Raw genomic sequence first — 12,466 nt, forward strand, 5'->3', positions numbered from 1 at the left:
AATTACATAAATTATTAAATTACGCGACTCTAACTAACTAACAAACAAGCCATTTCACCGCAGGGGAGGCAGAGGACGGAACGCCAAACAACTCGGTCTTGGCACACACTCCTTGCCTCATTCACATTCACGCATCATCTCATACTGTTCTATTATTTTGACATGACCCGACTCAAGTATCTGATTCGCTTGATCGTGCCATGTCTTCCTCGGGCGTCCCCGAATTCTGCTACCATTCACATTAGCATCATATATTCTCCTTACACTCGTTTCTTCACTCATTAGCTCTACATCCCCAAACCACCTAAGCGTCCCTTTCTTGATCTTACTCATTACGCTTACATGTAAGCCTTGTATTCTTTGTGGAACTCCAAATTTCTCATACGATCATACAAGGTTTTACCACACATACGCCTCAGGGATCATTTCTACAGCATTCAGTCTACTTTAATCCTTTCTCTGCCAGTTCCATGCCCCACTTCCATGCATCACTCCATTTTGGACTACTAACATTGCTTCTTTGGATAATTTTTTGTTAACGCCAACTGCGTTCAGTCCTCCATTAAAGGAGTTACCTGCATATACCCTTCTTTAAATATCTCTGTCAGCCTTCCCATTTCTCGTAAACATACTTCCTAAATACACAAACTCATCCACCTGCTACAAGTATTCCTCATTCACAACTACGCACACTGTTTTCGTACTCTCTCTTTCAAACACCACTACTTTAGACTTACTTACATTCATCATTAACTCATTCTTCATACATACTTCGTTCACCCTAGACACGAGGCTGTAGATCTTCCTTACTGCTAGCAATCAGCACCGCATCAGTATACAACAAACAACATACTTTAACAGATTACTCAAATTCGCTTCCAATCCCACCTCTCTCAATTCTGGGGTACAATTATCCATGTATGGAATGAATAACCACGGTGACATTATGCAGCCTTCGACTCGCAACTAATAAAATTACGTTCGTTTTGCCTCAGCCTAAGCGGACCAATACAGCATTTCAAGGGCAACACGCTGGCCATTTGTAATAGCTGAAAGTGACAAAATTCTGGGAACACAAGACTATGGAAGGCCAGAAGCGGAATACCATCAAGATATTTTTAAAAACAATTATGTGTCGTTCGGGAGTAAGTATTAAAATTAGCAAGTTAAGCTGGTGTGCATGAATGGTGTTAGTGTATTAATACTATAGATAGACAAGCAGGTATTTCTCTTTGAAAATTGAATGTGGCAACACTTCTGTTTGTAGCTAGAACGAGGAGTGTATACGGCAGATGTTAGCGTATTAATACTAGATGACTAACTGTTTTTTATCCTTGATGTTATTGCAGACGTTGATCCATTTAGAATTGTTCTCATAATCTATTTTGGACAGCTCTGGCAGGATTGTTTCTACAGCCTCCACCGCCAGCTTGCGGTGACCGTTCCCGGGCACGTACATCATGGGCACCAGGTGGGAGAACCAGGTGTTCAGCCCATCGCTCACAAACTCCCCTTTCTTCTCGTCTGGTATCAGCTTTATCCACATTAAAAGCAACTGGAGTATCTGGAACAAAAAATAAATCATTATCTTGTACTTTTATTTCAGCATATCGCTTGACATACACTACATATGGGAATGTATGGCAAGCGATACGCTGAAATAGTCCAAGCCCCAAAAATGTAGTGAACTTATAGCGTGGTCTGCCATAGGAACTCCAGTAAAATGTACTATGACTTAAAAAATATATATTCATATAGATCAGAAAAGTCTAATGGAATATTTCTGAACATATTGGAAAACTAAAAACTGGTCTTGAAAGGTGATGAAATAGGCTTTCAAATTTAAATATTTAAAATAAACATATAATTTTTGCAACATTAAAATTTTAAATGCCAACATAATTTTTTTTTTAAATCGCTCCCTTTGCAACTTTTTTAGCCAGAATTAGTGATAATGAAAAAAAACACACATATTTTATAGTACAAATGTTTTCATCACCTCACATTTTTGTCATTTCATGTAAAAATTATTAATAAAAACATCGTAATTTTTTTTTTTATTTTGCGGTCGGAAACTTTGGTTACCATAGAGGTGTAGGTTTTAAATGGTGGTTAACTTCTAGATTTGAATATAAAGCGTGGGGTTTTCTCTTTCTAAAACAATTTAGATCATATTTCTCATCATGACAACAAGGGAAATACAACGATTTCTATGAGACCATATGAGCTGTTCCTAATAACAGATATTAGTTATTATAAACAAACTATTTTGATGCATGAGACCCGCCTTTAGGTCAATTCTAATTTATCAACCTATAATACTGTTGCCAATTATTAGACTACTGGGACCCGGAGAACAAGGATTTCAACTCACGGATTTCTTGATGAGTATGTCTATATTGGCATTCCCGAGGTACTGGATCATTAGCGTGCAGATGCTCTGAGGGTTAACAGCCACCACCTTCGCCAAGCAGTCCTCGGGGTAACTCTGCAGGATGTCCAGGCAGGAGTTCTGCACCAGCTGCACCTGGTGTAGGGGGGCTGTCATGGCCAGCAGATCGAAGATCGTACCGGCCACGTTGGTCAGGTGCGGGAATGCAGGGTAGGTTCCATCCTGAAAGGAGAATGCAAGAGACAGTTTAATCAATCAATTTATTATTTATTGGACAATTTGTATAGCGCCGCTTTTGTGAGATATCACCTCAGGGGCGCAATCTATAATTAAATCTAGCTAATCTGACACTCTATTGAAAACTAATACACAAGTATTTGTGCTGCATTCATGAAATAATGTCAGTATTATTTTCTCACACTCAAACCTTAAAAATAATTCAAAACGAAGTTTTTTAAACAAAGCATTTCTAATTACCAAAAAAAAAAATTATTGTCTAGTGCAGTGTTCCGCAAACTTTTTATGTTCACGGTACACCTAACTAATCAAGAAATTTTAACGGTACACCAAAGAAAAAAAACAAGGTAAATTTTGGATAGGATTGGCTAGGCTTATTACTCATGACTCCGCCGGACCATAAACCGCTCCAAACAGTCACATGTTGAAGATAAAGAGGCTTTTCAACAATAACTCTTGTAGCCCAGTCAATGAAGGGAAAAAAAGACCCAATGTCGGAACTAATTCCCCGGAAGCTGAATTTCTCACAGATGTTAGAAGACCTTTAAACATGTATTTTTACAAAAGTCCCCGACTTTCCCCCTTGTGCTTCCTTCCCCACCCCCTCTTGAATATATTTTTCAAAGCCTTTCGGAATACGCTAATATCTCCTTAATGGTTTTATTAAATCAGATTATTTATTTTTTGTTTAGTTTTTAATTAGTTGTTCTATAAAATTGTATTCTTTCATTTTTGCGAGAAAAGCTATACAATCTCTACAATTTATTAGTAAAGGAAAAATATCAGTTTTTAAAATAGTATATCAGAATATATTTGCACATAACTTTTTTCTGAGCCTGTTAACGAAAAAAAATAAATCAACAAAACTTGTAGACAATATTTTTAGCTATAAAATAATGTATATAATGATGGGTTTTAATTTATAATAAGGCACGTAGGCTGAATAAGGAGCACGGCGCGCGGCAGCGGCTCGAACGCGCAGCGGTTCGCGGCGCAGCGAGAAATTACAAAAACCTAAGTAAAGTAATGAATAATTCATGTGTTTGCTTTATTTTTATAACAAATTCATCTAAAGTTGAAGAGTTTTATTGTTATTTACCAGTTTTAGTTCGGAGGGGGGGGGGGGGGGAATATAAATATTTTCCCCTACCCAATGAAGCGCTTTCATTATCCACCAACCGCCCTGCCCTGGTCTGGCTAAACAGTCAACAATATTATGTTGTATGATTGTTTGTAACTTATTATTTAAATAAAAGTATGTGGGAAATTTTTGAGAATCAGTTTACGCGTCCTCACAAGTCCCTGGAGCATGTGGGTACATGCTCCAGGGTCATGAATATTCTCTGGCAAACAGAGCCTACACTTAAACAGCAGCGTCTCTTTTCCACGTAATGAGAGAAGAATACCAAGATATTGATGGTAAATTAAGACAAATAGAAATATTTATCAAGATTTAGCTACGCGGAAAAAAGATATGGAGGAGTTTAATAATGATGACAATCTAAAAGAGACGATTCCATATGCTGAAGCAAGTGAAGACAGGATTAAGGAATCATCGAGTAGGACTGCCAAGTTGTGGCTTTACCTTCTACATTGCATCGACCTCATGCTTAGATTTATATTTGCAGAGAAGTCCGGGAATCGGAAAATGCACCTAAATACTATTGTTGATATGCTTCCATTTTTCAACTCGGCAGGACATTTACCATACGCAAAATCAGCACATATGTACGTTCAAAGTATGTTGCAACTCGAATCAAGAATAACCAAAGAATAATATAAACTATTCACTAAAAATGGGTACTTTATAATAAGAAGAAGCGACAGATATTGGTCCGGTACGTGGACGGACATCATCATCGAGCAGTGTCTCATGCGACCAATGAAGTCAGTTGGCGGTTTGACACATGGGCGCGGAATCACTGACAGCGCTTTTTCAAAGTGGAAACTTGGAATCACTTACTGCGTGAAAGTGCAAGAGAGCATTGAAGAATTCATAGGTATAGAATTTGATTTTAGTGAACATCATGTTGAGCTGCGCGAATCACGGAAGAAAGGGGGTGAGCTAGATATAGGAAAATATACATCATGGCTAAGACAGCACAGCCCGTTCGCCAAGCTCTCAGGGGAGTTGATGTCTTTATCTTTAGGGTTTGTTTCAGATAATAGTGTCAATTGTGATAATGCTTATGAGGTGGGCCTGGCAGCTGTTCATAAGATACATAAGTTCAGTCTGATATATAAGACTGAAAAGGAAAGACATGGTGACTACCCAGCAAGATTCAAATCCGCAAGTGTTAGGACGAGACAAGTTGCAGTAAACCCCCAGCAGTTATTTAACAGAATACTGTGCATTAGTGATAGTCCTAGCAAGCTTTAGACCTACTTAGGATATGAATTGGCTTCAAGACCCCCGTCTATTTTTGATGAAGTCTTCCTTCGTAAAGGAACAAAATCATGTATGGCGAAAGTATTTAGCGAAAGTATTCATGACAAAGTTAATTTGGAAAATGCTGCAATAGTCATCGATGGGGGATACCTCCTACACTCTGTTGTTTGGGAAACTGAAACTTCTTACGGAGACATCATTAAATCATACTCACGTTTCGTTCATACTATATTTGGCAAATATTCTATTGTCATTTTCGATGGATACCCTGAAGAACCAACTGTAAAATATGAAGAGCAAAGACGAAGGTCGGCTAACAACTCATCGTGCGATATTGGATTAAACTTCACTACACGTTGTTTGACTAAGAAGGAAGCTTTCTTATCTAATAAGAATAACAACATAAATAATGATTGAAGTACTGTGTCATGAATTTAGTGAATCTGTTTTGAAAACAGTCACGGCCGCAGGTGATGCCGATATTGACACTGTACTAACCGGCATCGAAAAACTCAACATCTTCTCAAAAGTGATTGTTGTTGGCACGGATAGTGATCTTTTGGTATTATTTTTAAGTCTTGCTCCTGAAGGAAAATCTATTTTTTTCTATAAAGATGTTGGTGGAAAGGCCCCTTCAAGAACTTTCTACATCATAAAGAAACCTTTAATGATACATAAATATATTCTAAATCACATGCTATTTACGCACTATTACGGGCTGTGATACGACCTCACCTTTATATGGGTTAGGAAAGCTAAAAGCTATTGACATGATGAAAAACAATCCCGAAGCAAAACGCGCAGCTGAGGCATTTCTGGAAAAAAGATGCAACTGAAGAGAACTTGTTGCAAAATGGAGAAAAATTCGCTCTCGCCATGTATGGTCTTGGTAGCTTCTCTAATTTAAACGAAGCTCGATACTATAAGTTTACCAGGCTAACGACAAAATCAGCTTTTAAATCTAAATTTGACTTGGAAAAACTACCACCGACTTCAGAATAGTGTCATCAAAATTTGTTGAGAGTTTATTTGCAAGTACAGTTTTGGTTAGGAAACAAACTAAACCCTATAAACTGGGGATGGAGGTATGAAAATGGTGGAAAGAAGAAATTTATGAAACCATTTGCTCCTGATGACCTTCTTTCTTTGGTGTCCTGTTCCTGCAAGTCTGGATGTGGAAATTACTGTGGCTGCAGAACATCTGGATTTACCTACTCTGCCATGAGCGACAACTGTAACGGATTATCATGTCTGAACACACCCCAGTATGACGAAGAAATGGAAGACTCCCTTGACTAGAAAATTATTTGAATATTTGCCTAATTTTGTCATAGATAATATTGATAAGTATATAATTTACAAACCGTTTTGTCATTATAATATTTTAAGAAGCTTGTTTGAAAGTAAACCATTTTAGATCTATGCACTATTTTAAGTGATTTGTTGTTTCGGTATTTTATTGTTGATAAGTGCACATAATAAAACAAGTGAGAATTTCCACAAAAGATTTTTTAGAACTTCGCCATAACATAAGTCTGCAATATTTTAATGTGATGAAAGGGTAATCCCACGATGTCTTAGGTATTTTTGGCTTCTTTCACATAACTTTATTTAAATAATAAGTTACAATCATACAACATAATACGACTGTTTAGCCAGACCAGGGCACGGCGGTTGGTGGATAATGAAAGCGCTTCATTGGGTAGGGGAAAATATTTATATTCCCCCCCCCCCTCCGAACTAAAACTGGTAAATAACAATAAAACTCTTCAACTTTAGATGAATTTGTTATAAAAATAAAGCAAACACATGAATTAATCATTACTTTCCTTAGGTTTTTGTAATTTCTCGCTGCGCCGCGAACCGCTGCGCGTTCGAGCCGCTGCCGCGCGCCGTGCTCCTTATTCAGCCTACGTGCCTTATTATAAATTAAAACCCATCATTATATACATTATTTTATAGCTAAAAATATTGTCTACAAGTTTTGTTGATTTATTTTTTTTCGTTAACAGGCTCAGAAAAAAGTTATGTGCAAATATATTCTGATATACTATTTTAAAAATTGATATTTTTCCTTTACTAATAAATTGTAGAGATTTTATAGCTTTTCTCGCAAAAATGAAAGAATACAATTTTTTAGAACAACTAATTAAAAACTAAACAAAAAATAAATAATCTGATTTAATAAAACCATTAAGGAGATATTAGCGTATTCCGAAAGGCTTTGAAAAATATATTCAAGAGGGGGTGGGGAAGGAAGCACAAGGGGGAAAGTCGGGGACTTTTGTAAAAATACATGTTTAAAAGTCTTCTAACATCTGTGAAAAATTCAGCTTCCGGGGAATTAGTTCCGACACAAAACCTTCATTGACTGGGCTATTGGGTTTTTCAAGCCCCAGATGCGACAATTTTGCTTGTTGACCAAGCCACCGAGGTGGAAATGGGCCTCATCACTCAAGATGATTTGCATTTGATTCACTCAAGTGAATTTTAATAATTTCAATGCGTTGTTGAAGCGTGTATCGTTCCATTTTTATCAATGGCGTAGTTTCTACTTGTCAAACGCTCAAAAATTTTCCAATATTTCAGCTCGTAAATCCGAGAAAGCACTTTTCCGCGAGAAAGCCATCGTACTTCTGTATGAAACAGAAGTGACTGATGATCTGCTCCCATTTCCTGACACAATGCATTAAACAGACGAGAGTTCAGCGGTCGCGACTTGATGTAATTGACAATTTTGACGACTTCTTGTAAGACAGACAACGATTCATCAGGCAGAGACTTCGTCATCAGTGCCTCTCTGTGTAAAAAGCAATGTAAATTTTTAATATTAGGATTTTTTTTCAGAAGCCCTGGTTATAAATCCCTTAATTTTTCCTGTCATAGCTGCTGCTCCGTCTGTGCAAATGCTTAAGCAGTTGCGCCATTCCATATTATGTTCACTGAAGTACTGGTTTGTTACTCTGAATATTTCTTCTCCGGTGGTATAACCAGGTAGTGGCAGACAAAATAAAAACTCCTCTTGTATTTCATATCCATCCGTGTACCTCACATTTGTGATGAGATGCGCGTGACCACTGATATCAGTAGACTCGTCGACTTGTAGCGCGAAAACTCCACTTAGCCTTAATTTTTCAATTAACGTTGATTGAATGTCGGTGGATATTTCATTAATGCGACGTGAGATCGTATCTGCTGACGCAGGTATTTTTTAGATTTCCTTAGCGGCTTCTTGGCTAATCATAATTTTGACAATTTCTTTGCAGACAGGTAAAATTAAAGTTTCAGCGAGAGAATGAGGTTTCTTCGATTTAACCAGCATATTAGCGATCACGTAGCTTGCTTTTTGCGCTTTGCTTGATGTATTGAAAGACGAACTCATGAGAGTTACCTGTTTCTTAGACTGGTCTTTCATACGTTGAAAGAAGGCTTTATCTTTGTGAGCCACCGATGGGTGTTTAGTTGTTAAATGTCGTGAAAGTTTACTGGGCACTATTGAATTTTTAGCCAAAGTTTCTCCACAAACAAGACATTTTGGGATTGGGCACGATTCATCACCGCAATATATAAAGCCATAACGCACATAGCTCTCATCGTATTTCCGATCAAAAAGCTTAGGTTTTTTCTTTGTTGACTCTGCTTCTTCTTGGGAATCATTAGTTTCACTTGACAAACTTGCGGTACGTTTAACGAATTTATCCATTATATACACGTAATATGGGATATTTTTTTGCAATTAAAAAAATTAATTAAGTTCGCGACGACACAACCAAACACTTGCATTAACGAATGACTACTAAACAAGCGGGCGCAACGTCACCGTCGTAATTAGTAATGTTATGTTGTCACGCGCATGCACCCCGATAGCTTGTGCGCAATCACGTGATAATGTAGCAATAGCACCCCACTTATGTAGTGTAGTACACGTGATAATGTAGCGTAGCGGCGTAGCACACAGCCACTTCGCAGCGATCGAGTCCCACCCACGCCACCTCCAGCCGCCGCGCCGCACAGAAAAGTAAAGACCGCTTTACAGAGCACTTTGTGAGAAGTGACGCGGGACTCGCGGCACACTTACAAATGGCCGCGGCACACCAGTGTGCCGCGGAGCACACTTTGCGGAACACTGGTCTAGTGTAATCATAGCTTTGTTCGGATAAAATCTGAAGCGTGGTCTCCTTGTTTTCGAACATTCTTGTATTCGTCCACATTACGTCTCCTCCCTTTGTTGAAATATTGGGGCCCGGTGGGCGTGGTCATGTCATTATTTTTGTAGAAGTCTGAGAAGAAGACGTGCATGCTCTCAGTTTTTCGCAGTCAACTGTCAAAATGAGTATCAACGAGGAGACGTTCTTGCAGTTTTTGCGATCACAGAAAGTATTGCATCAGGAAGGAAACAGAGATCTCTGGTTAAATCGTACTTTAAACCATGAAATTTTTATATTTATATCACAAATTGAAAATGTAAGACAGATTTGGTTTAGGAAATTTCATCCGCGTCTGGGAAACTGATTTCAAATAATTAGTTTTATTTATTCAGCCAGATATTAAAAAAAAAACAACGTGCAGAAGTGACGTCATTTCACCAGAAATGCTATTTTTTAATGTGAATACCGCACAAGAGTCTGTATGGAGCCAGTGAGACTAAAGGGGTATTTCACTATGTCGGGCTAAATATCTGACTAGCTAGCCGTTGGCTGGCTTTAAAGTTCAGAATAACTTCGTTATTCAACGGCGACCGTTTCATCATTGTTGCCGAGCTTCCGGATAGATAACACTCGAAATAGTCTGGCAACATCGCAAAATGTTTGCAGTTACCCCATCTACTGCCACGCCTGTCATGTTTTGCCGCAATGTCTATGGAATGCTAGCGTCAACGCCAATTGATCTGTGGTCAACGCCGTCATCCAGTTTCCCGCCACAGTCCGCACACCGCAAAGTGTGCATTTTTTGGTTATGTTATGTTGATTATCAGGTCATTTTAGATAGATTCGTGTCGAATTAATACATTGTTTCTTATTTTGAACACAATCAAATAATTCAGGATGGATCATACAAGCATTCAAATTCATTCGAGCTCTTAAAACTCGCGGCCTTCGCATCGCCGCCCTTTTACCTGCTTCTGTAAATCAAAAACCTCGGTATCCATAATAATTCGCAACAAAATTCGACTCACTTCTCCGCTGTCAAACTCGGAATGTTTTGACGCCATCTTTGATTCGAGGAATAGCGCCTAACGTGAGGTTCGAGCACTGATTAGTCAAATCGAACTTTAACCCGAGCGTTAGCGTAATTCAGATATAGTGAAAACGAAAAAATGACTAATCCGCGGATTAGTGCTTAGTCAGAACATAATCAGAGATAGTGAAATACCCCCTAAGGCAGGGGTGTCAAAGATACGGCCCGCGGGCCGCATGCGGCCTTCGGACCCTATCAATACGGCCCGCGAGCCGTATGCGGCACTCAGGTCCCATCATTACGGCTCGCTACCACGTGACAATATTATGTCGCGGAGGACAGAACCGCACTCTTTTATTGTAGATTTTAGATATTCAGAGGACAGTCGATGCCTAAGCGTGTTTAAAATTGCAGTCGTTTTGAAGATTTTCGCAAAATGCATAAAATGGAATTCCCACTTTTCAACAATCCATTTACTTTTGATGCTGCACTGGCACCAATTCATTTGCAAATGGAATTGATAGATCTCCAATGCGACAGCATTGTAAAGGATAAATTTAAGGAAGTTAATGTTACTACATTTTATACACAATATTTCAAGAGATTGAATAACAATCCAAGTATAAGAAATCATGCGGCACGTATCCTGTGTATGTTTGGTAGTACGTATTTATGCGAGCAGATGTTTTCCGTTATGAAAATAAATAAAAACAAACATCGCTCACGGCTTACGGATGAAAATCTTCAATCGATTCTAAAAGTAACTACGACGAATATGACACCCGACATCAATGAACTTGTCAAAAACAAGAGAAGTCAGGTGTCCGGCTCAAGATAATTTACCTTGTTACCCTTCTTTTTAACTTACTGAATTTATAATAAATAGGTATCTAACTAAATAAAGATTTTAACAATTAAGTATGGGTTTTATTTTTAAATATTGAGTCCGGCCCGCTTACACACGCCAAATGTTATAAACGGCCCTTAAGAATATCCAGTTTGACACCCCTGCCCTAAGGCATTCCTAATTAGGGTCGTTGTTGTTGTGAGGCTAAAGGTAGTGGGGAGGGGAAAAATATGGGGAAGAGGAAGGTGGGGAAGAGGAAGGTGGGGAAGAGGAAGGTGGGGAAGAGGAAGGTGGGGAAGAGGAAGGTGGGGAAGAGGAAGGTGGGGAAGTACCTGGCTATTCAGATCTGGTCACCAAACAGACAAAATCTACAAGGTCCCGATTAAAAATTGCACAATGAAACAATGCTGTTTACTAATGAACATTTGCGCGAGTGGATACTCCCATGCGCCCGGTAGATGGCACAGGGGTCATGTTGAGCAGTGACTGTGTCCCATTATTTGTTTCCCCGTCCTTTTCAGTCCCGATGAGATCCTAGCCACTTATGGCAACCCTGATAAAAGCATTGTCATCCAGGTATTATTTTATTTAACAGGTGTGCAAACAAATAACTATAAAGATGCATCATTATCATTAATATTATTGTATAAGCAAACATGGCTATGCCTGAGTGTACTGTATAATATTCGGATTTGTTCATGTGTGGGTATTTATTGCAGGAGATAATATGTTGAGATTTTAAATGGAGATAACTGAATTATTGGGAATTACGTCACATGTCAAGAGCAGAACTTGTTGTAACAAGCCGAAACAAACGTGACGCGCACAAAACAATGGATGTAAAAAATTTTAATGTTTTGTTATGAATAATGAATAGGTATGTATAAACCTATTAGTATGATATAAAAGTAAAATTATTAACGTACCTTAACTCCAGTTAATATATTTTTAATGGCGCCCAAGATCGAAGAGGAATACTGCATGTTAAGCAACATGTCCTTTTCAAATAATTTCAGCAAAACTTCAATCTTTCCCGGCGCGATGCTACCACTTTCCATAGCTTGAAGGACATTCCGATAGATGTTAACCTTCAAATTTTGCTTCGTAGGGTCCTGCAGGATTTCGATGTATCCGTCCATATTGGCTGTGTGTTTTAAGATTTTCAGATAAAAACACCGACAGAGTTTTTAAAACTGGATAGTTTACGTTCACAACAAATTTATACGCAAATAGCGTGTTGGCCGACTCACAATAATACACTGTTAAAAGTGAAGTTCCAAAGTTTTAGACAATAAAACATTTCGCTTATTGCCGGCATTATCGGTGCCATTGTATAAACAACTCCATACTGCATCAAAACGTTTATATTCTTATAAAATTTCACAAAATAAAACCATATTTTTTAACAACTGACATGACACTA

At 38.3% G+C, this 12,466-nt stretch overlaps 1 protein-coding gene across 1 annotated transcript in view; it reads right to left on the reverse strand.

The window, feature by feature from the left end:
- Positions 1-12,466, reverse strand: part of Rif1 (Rap1 interacting factor 1) — a 28,045-nt gene extending 15,579 nt beyond the window's left edge. The window contains exons 1-3 of the mRNA XM_089634815.1: positions 11,970-12,466; positions 2,375-2,614; positions 1,323-1,564 (exon numbers count right to left, since the gene is read on the reverse strand). Of these exons, the coding sequence (XP_089490941.1) occupies positions 1,323-1,564; positions 2,375-2,614; positions 11,970-12,182 (695 nt within the window). The 5' untranslated portion in view covers positions 12,183-12,466. The remainder of the gene's footprint in view (positions 1-1,322; positions 1,565-2,374; positions 2,615-11,969) is intronic.

Source organism: Hesperophylax consimilis, chromosome 8, assembly GCF_061612785.1.
Source record: "Hesperophylax consimilis isolate HC1 chromosome 8, BYU_Hcon_1.0, whole genome shotgun sequence".
NCBI classification, from domain to species: domain Eukaryota; kingdom Metazoa; phylum Arthropoda; class Insecta; order Trichoptera; family Limnephilidae; genus Hesperophylax; species Hesperophylax consimilis.